The sequence below is a fragment of the Pan troglodytes genome, chromosome 10, assembly GCF_028858775.2.
Source record: "Pan troglodytes isolate AG18354 chromosome 10, NHGRI_mPanTro3-v2.0_pri, whole genome shotgun sequence".
Lineage (NCBI taxonomy): Eukaryota > Metazoa > Chordata > Mammalia > Primates > Hominidae > Pan > Pan troglodytes.
The window spans coordinates 19,660,773-19,682,064 of record NC_072408.2 but is presented as its reverse complement, the minus strand read 5'-3'; the positions used below and the strand labels follow the sequence as shown (position 1 = coordinate 19,682,064).

The 21,292-nt window shown below is 39.4% G+C and overlaps 1 protein-coding gene across 9 annotated transcripts in view; it reads left to right on the top strand.

The window, feature by feature from the left end:
* DUSP16 (dual specificity phosphatase 16) overlaps positions 1-21,292 on the top strand; it is an 88,310-nt gene that overhangs the window by 27,973 nt on the left and 39,045 nt on the right. For 8 of the 9 annotated variants that reach the window (XM_520751.7, XM_063785449.1, XM_063785453.1 and 5 more), the window contains 2 exons: positions 13,128-13,720; positions 14,592-14,730. In XM_520751.7, the coding sequence (XP_520751.3) occupies positions 13,493-13,720; positions 14,592-14,730 (367 nt within the window). In that variant the 5' untranslated portion in view covers positions 13,128-13,492. Of the gene's footprint in view, positions 1-3,914; positions 4,443-13,127; positions 13,721-14,591; positions 14,731-21,292 lie in introns of those variants that run through there. The other variant, XM_063785450.1, reaches the window with a different exon arrangement.

The following is a 21,292-nucleotide window of genomic DNA, read 5'->3' as shown; positions in this document are numbered from 1 at the left end:
TATTGAATTGATGATCTTTACTTAGTATAACCAACCATGTGTGAAACACCAAACTGGAAAAATTTTACCTTTCTCCTCCAAAATAAAACTTTTTTTAGAGTAACAAATCAAAGATTTTAAAGGCTGATAGATGATAAAATACCTGAATTCATGGGTGACTGTCTCAAACCAGTCTGGAAAATATTACTTGTTATAATAGCAGTACATCAAGGGACTTGGCAGTTCCTCCTCAAAAAATAGAAAATGGATTTATGATAAGAGCTTAACATCAGACAGGAAGAGGCTTGGTTATAATCATGAAGAGAGAAATGAAGATGAATATGAGGATGAAGAAACAGCAAAGCCTCTAAGGACAAAAGAAGGGTACAGAAACTACAGTTAGATGATGTGATGGAGCCGAATTATAGAAAAAGACAGTGAAAAGGACAAAGTGGAAAAAATAACCAAGGGATGAGGACAGAGAATGTTCTGACTCCCGTCTGGGGCTACTCCACTAGCCTTTAGTGTCCTTGCTTTCCTGTGGTGCTGTGATTCTTCAGCCTAGGTCTTGGCCTGTCACTTTGTGGTACTTTGCTCCTGATACAGCTTCCTGATATCATTAACTTCCAGGGCCCCAGCAGGGGGAAGTGTGCGGACAGATGCAATGACTTAAATTAGCACAGCCTAGGATCCTGCAGTGAATGAACAGCGATGCTGTTGCTGCATCTTTCTCTGCTACCTGGCCGCCCTTTCTTTTTTCCTTACCTGGTGGAGTAACAAAAGCCCCAGAGGGGTCTCCTGCATACTGTGGGATTGGAAGAGAAGTGGAAATAGTTGCTCAGAGCAAGCCTTGAAAATCGCCTGTCACAAAGGAATTACCTGGAACAGTTACCCCAGAGTTACCCATTTTAGTTTGTGTGTTGTAGGGTATAAACTCTCACACCATAATATGACTGCTTAATGATAAGTCAGCCCTGTCCCTGTTAGGAGACTTTGCTAAGAACTGAGGCACACTTACAGCAATATCTTTTTGTTCTAAGTGAAATAATCTTTAGATATTAGTGATCACTGAATTCCTCATTATACAAGTAGGAAAAACACAGGCTTGGGGAATGTCAAGTGACACTGTATACGCCATTTTAGCATTTTAGTAGATGAGTTGAAATTAGGAACAAGGTCTCCTGAGTCCTAGTCCACAGTATCTTTTAAAAACAATAACCTCACTTGTCTCTAAATTCCTAGGGTTAGTTTTGCCCTCATGGAGCAAAGAAACTGAGCAGGCCTAGGTTGTAGGTGACTGGCACAAAGAGACTGAAAGAAGGAAGCCTGTGGTGGAGTGTTGTGTGATTTTAGAGTTTTTGTAGCTCCTGCTTTTGCTGTTGGAGCTGAGCAAGGGGCCTGCAGCTACCCCTGGGCCTGGCTGGTGTCCCATTTTTGAGGCCCCAGAGTTATTTTTAGCCGCAGGGCCTTGGAAGCAGGTGTGGTCCAGGCTTGAAGGCCACGCCTGGAATGTGTTCAAACCTTGTTGTGCGTGTCTGCTTAGGAGCTGAGAATAGTGACGAAGCCATTGCATATACTTTGTTAGAGGAATTTGCACTTTTCCAAGTGAGAGCAATGAAAGTCATCCTGCGTTGCATTTGTGACACTTTAAACAGGTTTATTTTGGAAACTTTATAAATTGAATGATCTTTTACAAGTGTTAGTGAATATAATTAAAAAATACATTAGCTATAAATCCTTTGTATGCCAAATAAACTTCTGTATTATAAGAGTCATACCCTAACTGACCTATTTTTAAAGTCTAGCTTCATAGTCATAAGCATGTGATTTAAAATTTAATTTTTCTCACTTCTCCCACCCCTCAAACATTATTGCTGTTTAAAATAATTCTTTATAAATCCATTTCAGCTTTTACCTTGAGGGTAAACATTAATTTCCATACATTACATTTGTTCATCTTTGTTTTTTTTTTTTGAGACAGAGTTTCGCTCTCGTCCCCCAGGCTGGAGTGCAATGGAGCGATCCCGGCTCACTGCAACCTCCGCCTCCCGGGTTCAAGCGATTCTGCTGCCTCAGCCTCCTGAGTAGCTGGGATTACAGGCATGCACCACCACGCCCAGCTAAGTTTTGAATTTTTAGTAGAGATGGGGTTTCACCATGTTGGCCAGGTAGTTCTCGAATTCTTGACCTCAGGTGATCCGCCCGCCTTGGCCTCCCAAAGTGCTAGGATTACAGGCATGAGCCACTGTGCCCAGTTCTCATTTTCTTAACCTTTGCACACCCAAACTTTTATAATGGTCCTGAGAAGAAGGAGTACAGCAGGACCTGGTAATAGTTCCTGGGTCTGAATGTATGTCATGACCTTTATTAATATTTTTCATAATTTCCAAGGTTATGGAAAAGAGTATGACAATTACGTTTAATTACCTAAGTAAAACTATTACTATGTTTTATACATATCCATCCTATGTGTTTGTATGCCTGTGGGTGTTTGAGGTTCTATTCTACCTAGCTGTTCTGAGACTTGACTTTATTCTCAATATATCATGACCATCCTTGGCTGTCAATAAGTATATTTTTACACCATCGTTTTTAAATGTTGCATACCATGTTGCAGGATTTATCATAATTTATAAGTTACTTAAGCCAATCTGTCCCTTTCTTATACATCTAGGCCTTTTCCAGTATTTTTTCATGTGTATTTTAACTGAAAGATAAAGCACTTTCTTGTAAGTCACTTTGTTTTGTTTTGTTTTGTTTTAAGATGAGTCTCACTCTGTCATCCAGGTTGGAGTGCAGTGGTGTGATCTCGGCTCACTGCAATGTCCACCTCCCAAGTTCAAGCGATTCTCCTGCCTCAGCCTCCCGAGTAGCCGGGATTACAGGCCCATGCCACCACATCTGGTGAATTTTTGTATTTTTAGTAGAGACGGGGTTTCGCCCTGTTGGCCAGACTGGTCTTGAACTCCTGACCTCAAGTGATCCACCCACCTCAGCCTCCCAAAAGTAGTTTAAAGGAGATTCTTGAAACTACCTCCTTGCTGTGTAGACTTTTTTCATGCATGTGTCTTGCTTAACATGTACTTGATATTTTACTACGTTCCATATTGTAAAACTAAGATTCTCTTAGTAGATACAACACACTTTTGGCATTGGAAAAATTCTGGGAAAAAGTGCTGGGATTACAGGCATGAGTCACCATGCCCAGCCATAAGTCACTTTGAATTTATTCTGTGAGCCATTTTGAAATTATCTTCAGGAGAATGTAGTTCAGCATTCTAATTTTATTTATTTTAGTACTAAGAGATTTAAAATAGATTAAATTATGGAATATTACTATTGTGAGCTTGAGCTTGAGTGCAGGTGGGTGAGAAGTTTGGTGTTGGTGTTGCATTCCATTGCTTGCTCCTACAGCCTTCCAGTCCTCTTTGGAAAAATTAAATTATAACCCCTCTCCCCTTAGACTGTGTTCCAAATTGTTCAGATGTTTACTCTGGTCTTAATACCTTTAGTCAATTAGTTCTTTGTCAACAAAGTATACTATATCTTTCATGTATTGGAATTTTGTTGTTCTGGGGCTGGTGTGGACTAAAGGGGGGGTGCATATATTAATAGATAAAGATTATAAACTTATTTTAGTGTTATCAACCCCTTCTATATAGTAATCTAACTTGTAAAGGCCTTGTGTTAAGTATTTGATCCTTCTGACAAGGAGAGAACCTTGAAAGCATTTAAAAAATTTTTAATGTAAAGATCCTTTAAACTACCTCCTTCTTGTATAGACTTTTTTCACACATATATCTTGCTTAATGTGTCTTTGATATTTTACTACATTCCATGTTGTAAAACTAAGATTCTCTTAGTAGATACAACACACTTGTGGGGTTGGAAAAAATGTATAATATTAACATTAATAGTAATCTTTCTTGTTACAGGATTTCTTTTCATTTCTTTGCCAAGAAATGCACTGTATAGGAACCACAGTTTCTCTCTTTGTAGTTTTAAGGAAGAAATTGTACTAAATTTTCTTATATATATGTTTTTTCACACTGAAGCTAAAAGTTCAATTGCCTGCCTCAAAAGCATGGACAACAAAAGCAAAAATAGACAAATGGGATTATGTCAAACTAAAAGCTTCTGCACTGCAAGGAAAACAGTCAACAGAGTGAAGAGACAACCTACAGAATGGGAGAAAATATTTGTAAACTATACATTTGATAAATAGTTAATACCTCAAAAACATCAGGAACTCCAACAACTCAACGGCAAGAAAGCAAGTAACTTGGTTGAAAAATGGGTGAAAGACCTGACATTTTTCAAAGAAAACATGCAAATGGCCAACAGGTCTATGAAAAAATGCTCAGCATCACTCATCATCAGAGAAATGCAAATTAAAACCACAGTAAGATAGTATCCCACTCCTGGTAGTATGGCTGTTTTCAAAAGACAGAAGATCAGTGTTGGTAAGGATGTGGAGAAAGGAAAACGCTTATACACTGTTAGTGGAAATATGAACTATTTATAGCCATTATGGAAAACACTATGGAGGTTCCTCAAAAAAAATTAAAAATAGAACCACCATATAATCCAGCAATCCCACTACCGAGTAAAGAAAATGAGATGTTTGCATACCCATGTTTATTGCAGTGCTATTTACAATAGCCAAGATAAGGAATCAACCTAAGCGTCTATCAAAATATGAATGAATAAAGAAAACGTGGTATATATGTACACAATGAAATTCTATTCAGCCTTAAAAAATAAGGAAATCCTGTCATTTTCTACAACATGGATGAACCTGGAGGACATTGTGTTAAGTGAAATAAACAAGACACAGGAAGACAAATACTGTGTAATTTCACTCATATATGGGAGCTGAAAAAGTTGATCTCATGGAAGTAGAGAGTAGAATGGTTACCAAAGGCTGGGATGTTTAGTGGGGAGGGGAAGCCTGGGGAGATGTTGGTGAAAGCAAATAATTACTTAGGAGAAATACATTCAAGGATCTATTGTACAGCATGGTGACCACAGTTAACGAGAATATATAGTATTCCTGAAAAATTCAAGGACTGGATGTTAAGTGTTCTCATCACAACGATGATGGTTATGTGTGGTAATGCACTTGTTAGTAGAATTAACCATTCCACAGTGTATATATACTTCAGAATATCGTGTTGTACATGATAAATACATACAGTTTTATCCATTAATTTAAAAAGTTTGGCTGGGCACAGTGGCTCACGCCTGTAATCCCAGCACTTTTGGAGGCCAATGTATGAGAATTGTTTGAGCCCAGGAGTTTGAGACCAGACTAAGCAACACAGTGAGACCCCATCTCTACAAAAAATAAAAATTAGCCAGGTGTGGTGGCACATGCCTGTGGTGCCAGTTACTCGGGAGACTGAAGTGGGAGGATCACTTGAGCCCAGGAGGTGAAGGTTGCAGTAAACTGAGATCACAGCACTGCATTCCAGCCTTGGGTGACAGAGCAAGACCCTGTCTCAAAAAACAACAAAAACAAAAGTTCAGTTTCCTGGAAATGCATCATTTCCAATAGATATAACCATAGTTCTGAACAAAGCATGAACACCTGCCACATCTTGTATTGGTATTTGCCCAATTCAGCATTATCTTGGCTAGTATATTCATTGGCCCCAGAAAGCTACAATCTTCCAGGTATCCACATAGCTCAGTCTCTTACCTCTCTCCTCTCTCATGTTCTCAAGGTAAGGCCTTCTGTGACTACTCTGTTTACAATTTAACAGCCACCCCCGCACACCCTTTGCTCTTCCCTGCTCTGTTTTTTCTCCCTAGTTCTTATTGGCGTCTATCATAGGAAATGTTTTGTTTTTGTTGTTGATCGTGTCCCCCATCACTAAATTAGAAGCTCCAGAAAGGCAGTAATTTTTGCCTTGCTAATTTATAACCAGGCAGTACATTAATAACTTATAAATTATAATGAATACTTTTTTCATTTATTGCTACATTTTCACAGTGCCTGGCACATATTAGGTGCCAAATAAGTACTTGTTAGTTGCCTGAATTAGTTACAGTAGGCCTGATGAATTATAGTGATTTGGCAGATGTTCAAGAAAACCAGGATGCACGAATTAATCCCCATCTGACCTCTGTTTGGCTTGTTCTAAATCTTTCTTCTCCTGCCTCCAGCCTACCTTTACTGAAAATACCCTTCTAAAACATTTTCTCCTCAATTCTCAGATTAAGCCAATCCCTGGCCATATTTCCTCTTGCCCAGTAACTCCATCCAGGGATCCTTCCATTTCTACCCTCCCAAGACCACCTCCATACACTGGCCCCTCTCCCAGTAGGTAGGGTCCTGAGTTTTCAGGCCGCGTGTCTGGAGGAAGCATTAAGTGTAGAGGGGTAGGTGAAGGAGCCTGTGGGCCAGGAGGAGTGTGTCTAGGATACATACATGGGTGGCAGAGGGAAAGAGGAAGGTTGGGAGGGGGAAGGAGGAGGAGAGCTCAGGTGGGTCAGGGAAGGGGAAGCGGGTGAAACAGGCGATCATAAACAGGAAGCAGTACTAAGAAAAAGACAAGAGCTCTGATTGAGCCAGTACCAGGAGGGGAGTGCTCCTTGCCCTGAACAGAAACTTTGGTGAAGGCTTCTCACAGATTTGGCCTCTGCCTGGGCTGGCCTGTGCCTAAAAGCACAGGCATTATAGGTAGTCTTTGAAGGCTGACTGCTATTCCAGCCTTTATCTGTGGGTCCTTGAGATGTATGTAAACAACCTGAACCTCTGATTGGAGGGGCGGCTTACAACAGTGTGGTATGTCAGTGCGAGGCAACTGGGTTCTACGGTGCGGATAACTGCTGTCTCCAGGTCTAGTATCATCTAAATAGTTTTGCTTCAAGCAGTCTCATTATTGCCATCACTTGTCAGAATATGTGTCCTCAATTTTTGGGTAAGGAAATATGATCAGACATTAATAGGCAGCTAAAAAGCACATTAAGTTTGTAGTTTTACTTTGTTTTATTTTAATTATACTTTTAAGTTCTGGGGTACATGTGCAGAACATGCAGGTTTGTTTCATAGGTATACACGTGCCATGGTGGTTTGTCGCACCAAGTTTTTAGCTTTCTTGATTTTGGTGAGGGTGGTTTTTTGTGTTTGTTTTTATTTTTTTTAATTGAATATATTTGCCAAATACCAGAGCTCAGAATTTCTATCAAGTTTCTCTTAACCCACAGCTTATGAGATAAAGTTGCTTTAATCTGTGTAGCATTGAGGCAGTCAAAGTCTAAGGAGTTCTTGTTTGCTTGCAGATATGATTATTTTTTTTTCCCTTTTGATTGGTGTTTTCCTGTTATTGAAAGCCTGTGTTTAAGGCTCTATTGAAAGGCATTTCGGTATATCTTGTTGCCTGTTTCTTCAGTTTTATTGGAGGGAAAAAATTTAAGTCAGGCTTGTAGTTTAATAAAAGTAAACTTCTCACCTGATTATATCCTTTCCATAAACTGAGAATTTGAACTTGAGCTCTAGCCCAACCAAATAAAGCTAAATCCCTCTCCTCACTCAACAGGCCTGTTAAGCACCCCATAGCTATGGGATCCTTTTCCTTCCCCTGATAATTTCTCTTTGTAAAAGAAAATGTTTAAAATGGAGTTGTGCCTCTCTGAGTGGAACCCCCCCGCTTCCTCCTGGAGCCCCATCCCCTGCTGTGGGCCTTGATGCAGGCCTTGGGAGTGGGTGTTTTAGGGCAGCAGTAGCAGTAGCAGATGAAACTATTGCTGCCAGCAGAAAATAACCCATGGGTAGAAAGAAAAAAATTGTGTGTGTGAGCGATTATCACTTTTTTTCTGAGTGGGATATAGTCAGTGTCAGTGTGACTGACCTAGAACCCAGGATCACGTTTGGGAAGTTGAAGAGAAAAATCATCTGGGAAGCAGAAGAAGATCCTTAATATAATCACGTAAAAATAATCTTAAAAAAAGGATTCTCTGGCTAGGCACAAATTTTGAAGTGTACAAGTAATAAAAATCGAAACAAAACATTTTCCTTTTAAGTAATTAATGGCAAATACTGGTTTTATACAGACTTTATGTTGTTCTCTTAGTTGAAACAGGCCCTACCTGTTCACTTTAACATAAAAATAGTCTTAGACTTACAGTTCTTAAACATAACTTATTCAGTAGCATACTTCATTGATATACCGTATTTGTGCAGAGTTGGATATAGAGTGAATTTCAAGAAATAAAACTCCAGTGATTTCTGTTATAGTCATAAATACATTTCCATAAGTAACCAAATGGAATCTAAATAAAAATAAATTACATATAAAAACACAGACAAAATTGTATATTAAAGGGGGAAAGTTGTTATACAACTTGTGTTAAATATTATAAAATATAAAACATAAATCATTTGCTGAAAGGTAAAAATATACCAGAAATGGTATTTCTTTAGGAGATTTGCTGATTTTCTTCCATGATCTGTATAGTCATTTTGTTATACTAAGATGTTGACTCAGTTTATCTTTATTCCTAGTCTTTTAAAACCTTTATTTTGAACTTGGGATACTTTGCAGTTTTTTGTGTAGTAGCCCTGATTAAGGTTACCAGTCTTCAGTTTGATAAATACTGCCTTGCTGACTTTAGGTTATCCTTTAAAATATAATTTCCATAACTTCATGAATGTTCACCATCACATTTTAACTTTCTTTTAAGCCAGAGTAGTTATAGAGGGTACTCTCTAACTAGTATGTCATAAAACAGGCCAGGTGTGGTGACCCCCAGCATTTAATTTGCTAACCTTTTGAGCACACTATTATGAGTTACTTGTCAGCTTCTTAGGTACTCTAGTATGTAATTCTAGGGGGGGAAAATTGTGTGTGTGTGTGTATATATACATATATTTTTAATTTTTTGTAGAGATAGGGTCTCGCTGTGTTGCCCAGGCTGGTCTTGAACTCTTGGACTCAAGCGATCCTCCTGCCTTGGCCTTCCAAAGTGCTTGGATTACAGTCATGAGCTACTATGCCCAGCTGGAGTTATCTTTTAAGTTGAAGAATTTCACCGGATGCAGTGGCTCACACCTGTAATCCCAGCACTTTGGGAGGCCAAGGCGGGTGGCTTACCTGAGGTCGGGAGTTTGAGACCAGCCTGACTAACATGGAGAAACCCCATCTCTACTAGAAATACAAAATTAGCCGGGTGTGGTGGCGCATGCCTGTAATCCCAGCTACTGGAGAGGCTGAGGCAGGAGAATCGCTTGAACCTGGGAGGTGGAGGTTGCGGTGAGCCGAGATCCCCCATTGCACTCCAGCCTGGGCAATAAGAGTGAAACTCTTGTCTCAAAAAAAAAAAAGAATTTCTACATGTTTTATTTAGATTTCCAGACATGCATATATGCAAGGCCCATGGAAATATAGATTGATTCATTTTCTAATTAAATGTTGAAAAAAATGAGATTCAAGTACTGTTAAGTGAAAGAAAAAGCAAGATGCAAGACAGTGTCTATACTTTGTAACCATTTGAACAAAGAGAAGGAAAAGTGTGTATATTTGTGCTTCATTCTATATTAATTAAAAAAAATCTTTGGAATAAATTAGATGAGACTACTAAAAGTTGTTACCAGTTAGAGGGCAGGGTTGGGACCCAGGCAGATGGAGGATAATGGTAGAAGAAGGATTTTGAATATATTTAGTTTTTTTTGATTTAAATGTATTTGCTGAAGTTTCAATATCGTGGCAATTTTAAACACCTTTATTGATGTATAAGTGACACAATAAACTGTACACGTTCATACTATGTATACATTTTTAGACTTTTTTTGAACCATATGAATATATTACCTATTTAAAAATCTAAAGAAAGTATTTCAACTTTAGCAGCTGGCTAAATAAATAGATAAATAGCAAAGCTGGTCTGCTCTGGATTTTGTTCTATGGACTTAGGCCTTTGTGGTTCATTGTAAAAATTTTTATTCCCCTTGACTTATAGAAATTCTGGGTAAGATTAGCTTGGTGATGTTGCAAGCAAAATATTCTCTTGTCATCTTTCAAATCTTACCTAATGCAAAGGATTTTGAAAACAAAACAGTAACTACAGAGAAAATTTTAAAATTAGACTCATAGCCAGTGATGGAGATTTAACCAAAATTCTCTAACTGTAAATGAAAGAGATTAAGGCCATTGTTACTTTACCCTCCATGATCCCTTGGCAGGGCTCTGCCTCTCACCTCACCCATTTAGCACTACAGAGAATTAGACCTTGGGCATGAAGTCCTACCAGGAGGACTCCAGCTGGCCTCAGTACAGCACTGAAAGAATGGAACTTCACCCTCACTTCACTTTTACCCCTATGCTTCACTTACATCCTCAGCTTAGAGTCACTTTGACCAGAGCCTTTCTTGGTCAGGGAAAGGGTCTTTTTGTATCTGTAACTAAGCTCTGATTCTCTGGGCAAGAATGACATTTTCTGCTCTGTAGAACTGTTTGTTGTAACCTGTCTTTGGGTTTATGAGAATTGGCTGAGGGGAAGCAAAGATGAGAACTTTCTAATTCAACTTTTGCATGTTTGCTGACTTCTCCTTCCTTTTGTCCCTTGATCTGCTAACCCAGATAACTGCTTTGTCCCATCCGGATTTTATCTCTTTGAGAGGAGCCAATCAGACTCAGAGACCCAGTGCCATTGTTGGAATCAACTTGCTCTTGTTCTCGGATTTCCACTTTCTGTGCCACCTGGGTACCCTCATGGACAATTGGCATCATTCTTTCCCAGTCCAGTTCCATTATGGGAACAAGTACTTAGGGAAAACAGGGCAACCTAGTAGTAGAAGCCCTGGTTTGGGAATCAGACAATCTGAATACAGGACCTTACATTGCCATGAACTCTGTCACTGAGCAGGCAGAACCTGATTCAGTGGTATGGCTTTGGTAGGCGCTTTGCAGAAGTTTATTAGTGGATTAACTAGGACAAATTCTCTCTTATAGTTCCTTCAGTTGAAAATAGAGATGACTTTTGTACTTCATTACCATAAAGCTATACTAAAAATAATACATTAATGAAAGTTGTTTCTTGGAAAATAAGAAATGGAAATATAATGTATTAAATGGAGCTGGTTTGTAAAATATGGTGTGGTTGAGACAGTACCTCAGGTGCCTTCTAACTCCCTGTGTGTCAGCCTCTGTGAGAAAGGGCACAGTTTGGTTGCAGCTGTACTATAGGAGGATGGAATTACATCTGTTTTTATCTGTGAGTGATGTCTTTTAGATGCCAGATGCAAGCCAGCTTTGTTTGCCATTGGCATCTGTAGGGTATTTTTCCTCCTGTCTATGATGCATAGTTGCTTTTTTATTTACCAGCTTTCAATAAATTAGATAATTTTGTTCTCAGACCAAATTTGAAGAGACGAGGCCACTATAATGTCTCCATTTTGTAGGTGAAGAAACTGTGGTTTAGAGAGGTTATGTGATTTGTCCAAGGTTGCATAAGTAAATGGCAAAGCTACATCTCTTTATATCATGCTCCACCTTCTGTCTCCATGCTTTAGCTTCTAATTTGTAAGTACAAAATTAGGAAACATGATCTAAAGGTTTTTAAAGGCTCTGACATCCTGACCTGAAATCAGCTAATCAAATATTTATTTAGAATCTTAAATTGTTTTTGGAACAAGAAAGAATTTACCTACTATAATAATATATTGAGTATGTTATGTCCAAAGTACTGTAGAAGTAAGAAATATAATAAACTTTTGCAATCAAATATTTACCCTCTAGGCTGGGTGCGGTGGCTCATACCTGTAGCCCCAGCACTTTGGGAGGCTGAGACAGGTGTATTGCTTGAGCCCAGGAGTTTGAGACCAGCCTGGGCAACATGGCGAAACCCTGTCTCTACAAAAAGTACAAAAATTAGCTGGGTGTGGTGGTGCGCGCCTGTAGTCCCAGCAACTTGGGAGGCTGAGGCAGGAGAATCACTTGAGCCTGAGAGGCAGGGGTTGCAGTGAGCTGAGATTGTGCTACTGCACTCCAGCCTGGGTGACAGAGCAAGACCCTGTCTCAAAAAAAAAAAAAAAAAAAAAAATTTACCCTCTAGAAGTTCAGTGCCAGAAGTAGACATGTAGTTTTATGTAGTAGAGGATTTCATATAAGCAGAGATGGACCAGGGGAGATAGGAATCCGAGAGTATTGAAGGTCAAGGTGAAGTCTAAGCAATAAGCGCAAAACTTCAACTAGTGTTAATTAGAAAGTGATTGATTAAAGGAGTTTGGCAAGAAAGGGAAGCACTGGGTTCAGCTTTAAGGGCTCTCTATGTCTGGGTTGCCAACTTAGAGTTCCAGGTTAAGGGGTGAGATTTTTTTAAGACTAGGAGTTAGTGATTCTCTGAAGAATGAAGCAGGAAAAAGTGAAGGATAAGCTTACAGAGCCTTAAGCAACTTGGTGGTAGGGAGATGGCCTCCGGAAGGAGACATGCCAGGGCCATGGCTGTGAGCTTCAGCACTTCACAGGCCTAGCTCAGCAGCTGCTGTGACAAACATATCAGTTGTTTTTGTCCTTCCTCTTCCTTAAAAGATAGCTGAAATTTATAGAAACTCCAGTTTTCCTGCATCTTCTCTCCTCCGTGAGGGCAATTTTAAAAGGCTGCTGTTTGCGCCCTGGTACTTGCGTGAGCTCACATGTGCACACATATACACACATATACACATACCCATTCATCGCAGAAATTCTCAAGCCATTTCAGAAAATATTTTTTTTTTGTCCTGGTAACACAGGATTGCTAACTTTGTCCTCAGCTGCCATTCTTTGTGGGATTTCAATAAATAAGCAAATAAAATATAGGAAAACTATTTGGAATAATAATACTTCAAGCAGCTTTTTGTAGCCCTTTTAATTCAATACTACAGGTCATTTAGTTCTGAGCCCTAGGTGATTATAATTCATGATATGTCTTGTTTTGTTTTCTTTGAGTTTTTACATTTTGAGGTAAAATGGAATTATCACTAGCACATTTTTCTGAAGCCATACCAATTTGTCCTTTTTATTTGTTTGTTCAAATGAAGCAGTGCATCAAGTATGGAATTAGATTAATGGAGTAAATATTATGAATCATACACTCTCTCTAATCTGACACTCTTTCTTCTTTTTTTGACCTCACGTTTTGTTTTCTGTCTTTCTCTCTCCGCGTAGGCTTTCAGTCCAGTGTAAAGCTGTTGGAGCGCGGGAGCAAAGGTAAAGAATGATGTAATGCGCTGGCTGCCCCAAAGCATCTTTTGTTGTGGAATGGTTATTCCAGTCATCTCTTTATGAATCAAATGTGAGGGGCTGCTTTGTGGACGGGGTCCTTTGCACGAGCACATCAACGGGAAAGAGAAAGAGACATTCACTTGGAGGGCTCTTGCTGAAAATGGGTTTAACTCTCCTTTTGCCAGTCACCACCAGCCTGACCTCATACACTTTTAGTACAATGGAGTGGCTGAGCCTTTGAGCACACCACCATTACATCATCGTGGCAAATTAAAGAAGGAGGTGGGAAAAGAGGACTTATTGTTGTCATGGCCCATGAGATGACTGGAACTCAAATTGTTACTGAGAGGTTGGTGGCTCTGCTGGAAAGTGGAACGGAAAAAGTGCTGCTAATTGATAGCCGGCCATTTGTGGAATACAATACATCCCACATTTTGGAAGCCATTAATATCAACTGCTCCAAGCTTATGAAGCGAAGGTTGCAACAGGACAAAGTGTTAATTACAGAGCTCATCCAGCATTCAGCGAAACATAAGGTAAACGCTTTCCTTTTTGCCTTTTTAAAATAAATGGACACACTGAATGAGGAATAATTTTAATTGAAGCCTCCTCTTTAAGTAGAGAAAGTAATTTGAGGAAGTTTTGGTTGCTTTTTAAATTTTGGTGCCTTGTGGTACCTCAAAATAATTTATTGTCCATATTGTCACATTTAATAATATTTCTAAACTATGAAGGATTAACTTGCTTTAGTTTGGACAAGTGCTATATTTTCTTGTGCCTTGCTAAAATTATTTTATTAAACACTATTCTATATTATCTGCAAATTTACTGAAAGGAGAGTCATTCTTTTCAAGTTCTTTGGAAAGAAAGTAGGAACTAATTATTAGGGGTGCTTTTTATGTGTCATAACACATGTGGTAACATTGGTCAAGACTTAATGATATCTTCAAGGGAAGTTATCCCTGGGATACTAAAATGTTGTCTGTGTGGTGAGGAAGTTGGTTTTTTTCTTCACAAATACAAATGAGCTCATGTTTTAATTTAAATAAACAACTGATTTCTTTGTTAAGGTGTAAAAGTCATTTTAAAAAAAGTTTGTTTAGGTCCAGGGTTATGTTTATTTTGCATATTGTTTGCTTTATTATGAACTTTACCATTTTATAGTATAAAGGATTTTAAAACCAGGGAGTCGTGAGATCACCTACACAGAAATAGCATCATTTTGGTTTTTAAGAGTTTTGTATGTGTCTATCTCGTAAATTGACTACATCTCATTTTTATTCAAATTATTAATTGAAAACAGGAAGCAATTGTTCGCCTCACCACTGGTAAACGTGAGATCTTAAGCAGTAGTTTGAGATTACTTTTCTCACCTTCTTCCTAACAAGCCTCATGTTTGCATTTCAGGTTGACATTGATTGCAGTCAGAAGGTTGTAGTTTACGATCAAAGCTCCCAAGATGTTGCCTCTCTCTCTTCAGACTGTTTTCTCACTGTACTTCTGGGTAAACTGGAGAAGAGCTTCAACTCTGTTCACCTGCTTGCAGGTAAGGCTCGTGATGGAATTAAAAGGACTCAGAATCTTGCTGAGCTGTATGAGTAAGCATATTTCACTGTGAACTCAGTACAATAGATCATCCCAACTTTGCTGTGTAAAATGATTTATTTATAGCTTTTGATTGATGTCACTGTTCTATTTAACTTGAATACTATATCATTCTTCCACATGGGTCAGTGTATTTTTGACTTGGCTCAAGTGCCTCTTCGCTTGCTATTAACTGGTAGTGCCACATAGATTTGCACACCCATATGGATAGCTCAAAGCCAGCTGCTTCTGTCTGCCTTTTTCCATTCACCTGTGATGTAAGAATACCAAATGATGAACATCTCAGCTCCTGCTAGTTCCCACCCCTGTGGCAAGAACCAGACCAATATTACAGTGTCAAACTCTTACTTAACATTTATAGTTGGAGCGGACTCCAGAGATAAGCCTTATGGTCACCTTTCTGGGCATTATAAACAATGAAATAGGGGGAGAATGTGTGCAGAATGTTTCTTCTGGTAATTAGGGGAACTGTTTTAAAAGTTACTTGTATATTTTTATTTGTTTTATAATTTAAAAAAAGTCTCAACGTAGAAATGCTAAGCAACCAGATGATCTTATAAAGTGTGTGGGAAGGACCAAATATTCTATATCTCTCCTGGAGGACGGCATTGTAGGAGTTAATCCCATCAAATTCCAAAGAAGGCTGTTCATCCTTTGCTTCTCGTTTTGCAAATGAAAATCCTTTCCCTTGCCCTGTGGGCTCATAGAGCTGGGAATATAGTTTGACAACACACAATAACCTTAACATAAAGCTGCTGTGTTGGGTGGATTCAGCTTCAGTGATAGGCAAGAGTGCTTTTAAACATTTGGTCTAAGAAAAACAAAACATTAAGATTAATTAGTTGTTGGTGTGTTAATAATTTTAAACTCTGGGCAGGTTTAGATAAGATTTCCATGTCTCCAGTTCTCTCTCACAAGCTTTTCCTCAGTTCTCTACGAACAAGAATAGTTCATCTTTTTCAGATTGTCTATCTGTACACCTTTCATTTATGCTGTGATTCCGTCTGATCTTTCAATTAGTGTTCTTAAGTGAAGCCAGCTTGTCTTAGAATGTAGTTTTCAGAAGTCTGTAACTGAGAATTATAATATTAGATTCTGTCTCTGTTGATAGACACATTCTTTTACTGGGAGTATGAGTGTGTTAAATGTAACAGCTATTATTAGCATTTCACTAAACTAATTGGTGAGTTTAGGGACTCATTTCATGTTTCAGGTGGCCACTGTGTGAGGGACTTTACCTTGGAATCCTGTTAATGGGATCAGGGTTTCTCTTTTTCTTTTTTTTTTTTTTTGAGACAGAATTTTGCCCTGTCGCCCAGGCTAGAGTGCGGTGGTGTGACCTTGGCTTGCTGCAACCTCTGCTTCCCAGGTTCAAGCGATTCTCCTGCCTCAGCCTCCCAAGTAGCTGGGATTCTGAGCACCTGCCACCACGCCTGGCTAATTTTTGTATTTTAGTAGAGACCGGGTTTCACCATGTTGGCCAGTCTGGTCTCGAACTTTGACCTCAGGTGATCTGCCTGCCTCGGCCTCCCAAAGTGCTGGGATTACAGGCATGAGCCACCACACCCAGCCAGAGTTTTTCTTAAAGAAGCAATATGCCAAGATGTGCTTCGTGACAGAGTGGTTATCCCACCGTGTTCTTGTTTGAGTTACTTTTACCCTATGGGGAGACCTTACTCAACATCTCGGTCAAGTAGACAGCCCCCCAGAGGAGTGAGCTCACATTGAGTTTCTAGCACAGGTGCTTTAGCTACTTGTACCCTTTACTCCTTTACCAAAGAGCATTCCTTTGTTACCTGGGAAGGTTCTTAATCTATCCTGTGTAGCCTTGGGAGGGGCATTCACTGGGCAATAAGGAAGAAACAGGACTGCCTGATTAGCTATGTCAACTCTAGGGACACGTGGTGTGACACACTGAGTCAGAACACCCTGACATCCCTGTTTCAAACAGGAAGTGTTTCTTAGGCCTAACGGCAAGTCCATGGAGGCAGCACCAGGAGCCACATTAAATGTATTAGCAGCACCATATCTTCATCCATACCTCCAGAATCCTGTGTTTCTATTAGCTTAGGAGGTGACTTCAGAGTCTGAATTGCTTGTTTGGGAATTTCTGAGCAGCTGGATTTCTTGTGACACCTAAGAGAGGGTTCTAGATGATTAGAAGCCTTCCCAATCATCCAAAAGCAATTGGGGATTCTCTTGGTTAGTGAATTTTTTCGTCAGGGTAGGTAGATAATTGGGGTAAGTGGATAACAGTATTGGAGAAGGTTTGGCCATCAATTCTTGGGAAACTGTTTTATTGCAAAGGTCCAGCTGCTCAGAGGACAAGCCAGGGATGTGGGACAGAAGGACATATTGACAAAAGTTTCTTAAATATTTTGGTTGGGGTGAAATAACTGAAAAGCACCCTAGTTTCTCACAGGGGCTACTGTAAGTTACAAGGTCACTGGAGACAATTTTCACTACAAACTGCCCCTGTGACTTTCAACAGTTGGAGATTGTTGTCAGTCTCGTTTGGACATGGTAATAGAAAGACAAAGTGGTTTCTTGGAATAATTTTTCCATCGGTTTAGAACTTTCAGCCACCTTGAGAAAAGAAAGCATCAGATATGTGAGATGGTTTTTATGGTCATTAGCTATGGCAGTGAGGAATTGTGGCCCCACATCTACTCACACTCTCAGGGCTACCTTACCCACGGAAGAATGACTGTGAATAAGGAGAACAAGAGGACTCCCAAGAAATTGATAGCAGTATCTTAATGAGCTCTTTTCCTTCAAACAAGAGGAGACTGACACTTACCTGGAGGACCTACTTACATTACATGGTCATAAAAAATGAAGGATTAATGAAGGAGAAGGAAGTGGGATTTGGGGAACCTCTACAGGAATGCAGTGGGCTTAGTTTTTTAATATGGACCAGGTCTTGTTTACCTTTGTGTTCCCGCAAGGCCTAGCCCTTCTTAAGTTTTCAGTAAATATTTTGATATTAGCTTACCTGAAGGTTTTATATTGTTTATATTTCCTATGATTTATCAGTCTAGAATATAAGCATATTAAGCAGTGATGAAGTCTGAAAGTAAAGAAAACTTCAGATTGTTTCAAAATAAGTGATTTGGAAGGTGTATTTATTCTGATAAAGCAAATATATAGCTGCGATGGGAAAATATCTAATATGAAACTTTCTTCATCCATATAAGCAGATGTGAAGATGGTATTAAAATCTGATGAAAATGCTGCTGTAGTGAAACAGTGCTAATTTTCTGTGGTCCTTAAATACTGATATTTGATAAAGAGCTAACAACCCTAGAAATCTAGCTCCACTCATAGGAATACGCAAGTCCTTGAATTCATGTTAATTGAGAACAGTCAGAATAATTATTGTATTTTTAAAAATGTAAATGTAAATTGATTGCTCTATTTAGTCATTAGTAAATAACCTACTAACCAAGTCAAACTAAGCCATAGCATTGTTTCACTCCCAGTGGATTAAAGGGTTTAATATCAGTAGCAGCTGGGTGTGGTGGTGCACCCCTCTATTTCCAGCTACTCGGGAAGCTGAGGTGGGAGGATTGCTTGAGCCCAGGAGTTCGAGGTTACAGTGAGCTGTGATTGCAACACTGCACTACAGTCTGGGTGACAGAGAGCCTGTCTCTAAAAAAACAAAACACAAAATTATCAGTAGCAATCTCATCTTAAAAAAAAAAAACAAATTTGGATGCCTTAGAAAGTTCTCCATTACTGCCTGGCCATGGTGACTTACACCTGTAATCCCAGAACTTTGGGAGGCCGAGGTGGGTGGATCACCTGAGGTCAGGAGTTCGAGACCAGCCTGGCCAACATGGCAAAACCCCATCTCTACTAAAAATATAAAAATTAGCCGGGCATGGTGGCATCTGCCTGTAGTCTCAGCTACTCAGGAGGCTGAGGCAGGAGAATTGCTTGAACCCGGGAGGCAGAGGTTGCAGTGAGCCAAGATTGCATCACTGCACCCTAGTGTAGGCAACAGAGTGAGACTCTGTCTCAAAAAGAAAAAAAAAGTTCTCTATTACCATTAATAGGTAGGTAATGGCAAACCATTGTTTCCTTTTTTTTTTCAATTTTGAAGTCAGGTTATTGAATAAGTACAATTTAAAGACCTGCGTATCTTCCCCACAACCCCCTTTGAAATTAAGACTTAAGAATTCATATTGGCCAGGTGCGGTGGCTCACACCTGTAATCCCAGCACTTTGGAAGGCCGAGGCGGGTGGATCACCTGAGGTTGGGAGTTCGTAACCAGCCTGTCCAATGTGGAGAAACCCCGTCTCTACTAAAAAATACAAAATTAACCAGGTGTGGTGGCGCATGCCTGTAATCCTAGCTGCTCAGGAAGCTGAGGCAGGAGAATTGCTTGAATCCGGGAGGTAGAGGTTGCGGTGAGCCGAGATCGCACCATTGCACTTCAGCCTGGGCAACAAGAATGAAACTCCATCTCAAAAAAAAAAAAAGCATATTAATAGAGTAAAAAAAATGGGTGTAACATAAATGTATCATAATAATGATTTTATAACCTAGGATGGGCTTTTGGAAGGGAAAAATGCTGTAATTCCTATTTGGCTAAAAAAATTACTGGGTTTCTCATAATTTGAAAAGAATCTAATTCTATTGAGAATATTTCAGGAAAGCTTATATAATTAAGTATATTAAATAATTAGAATTATAGGAAAATATTGGCAGAATAAACTATATATTTTTTCTTTTTAATAAAGTCCTTTGTGTCTGATAAACTGTATTTTGAACTTGTAATGAGAAGTCATAAACGTAGAGAAGACCAACTTCCTGGGAGCAATAGGTAATCTGGGTATAGAAATTATACAAGGTGCCAGGCATGGTGGCTTATGCCTGTAATCCCAACACTTAAGGAGGCTGAGGCAGGAGGATCACTTGAGCTCAGGAGTTTGAGACCTGCCTGGCCAACAGAGAGAGACCTCGTCTGTACTAGAAATTTAAAAAATTAGCCTGGTGTGGTGGTATCATACCTATAGTCCCAGCTACTTGGAAGGCTCACTTGATCCCAGGAGTTTGAGGTTGCAGCGAGCCGTGATTGTGCCACTGAACTCCAGCCTGGGTGACAGAGCAAGACCCTGTCTCCACAAGAAGAAAAAAGAAATTACACAAGGTAGAGCTAGAGAGAGGTAGTGCCATGCTCTATGCCATGTGCCGGGCCTGTTCTTGTTTTTTCTCCTGCAGATGTAAGATTTAAGATTGAGGGGAAGGGGAGAGATGGGGATTGGAGAATCCAAAAAAGGAACCATTTTCAAGGGTTGGTAATACCTTTCGTGTTACTGCTAAACTTTAGATATTGACTAAAGAAAAAGGATCAGAAAAGAGCAGGAGGAAGAAAAACTAGGTCCTAGTGGTAAAGGTATTACCTGAGCACAGGCTCTGTATCTGCATCTGCAGAAGGTTTCAGGGTCTTCTGATCAACTCAGTGCCATGCCCACACCCATTCCCTAGGTGATCTAACATCTGCATTGAGGAAATCCCTTTAAGCTGGAAAGAACAATGGACTAGGGGTCAAAGCTGTAGCCTGTGTTTTCTGTGTGTGTGTCTCTGCTCCTTATGGCAACTTTGGATAAGTCATTTAACCTGAATTATCTTGTATTTTTTCAGCTCCTAAAAAGAGATAATAACGCTTGCCTTATTATGAGGATTGTATTAGACAATGGATGTGAAATTTCTGTATCAATAGTCTAAAAGACTATCCTTCAAAAAAAAATAAGAAACTTATCAGTATGAGTTTGAAAACCCAAAAAATCAGTGCCAACATTGATTTATTGAGCAACTTTTTTGGTGTTTTCAACAACCTGCAGAAAACTAGTTCTCTGAAAAATAAACTTGTTTCTTGGCTTTTACTTATTCACTATGTATCAGTTTATTCTACTTGTCTATTTCTAAGAGCGCCAGATGAGAAGTAAATATATGTGAAAAAAAGGAAAACTATTGAATTTGGGCTTTTATTTTATGCTGACATACGGAAAAGAGAGTAAATGGGTTAATTTAGTAGAAATAAAGATCAACCTGTATGTGAAAAATGCTGTTCTACTATGTCCTTCTCTTTCCCCAGTACAGCCTGAGTAAAAGCAAAAGGGCTCTACCAGGCTTATTAATTCCACAGCACTCCCTTCTGTCCTGTGATGCGGCACAGAATAACCCTACAGCGATTGCGGGAGAAAACCATAAATGAACCACAGACTTCAGCCCTTTCATTTACAAATGAGGAAAATAACAGAGCTGCTGAGTGACTCTCCCAAGCTCTTGCTGCCCAAGGCCCACATCCACAAGTAATTCCAGAGTCTTCTGGAATTTTGTCAGGAGGCTAGATTGGGAATCAAGGGTGCCCATTTCAGATCAGGCTTATTCTGAAAGGCTCTTTTTGTAATAGCTCTTTCTCAGTCTTTTTGAGAATTTCAGTCATATTCTTCATACTTTATAGAATATAGCAATCTATAAAAATACACTGTAT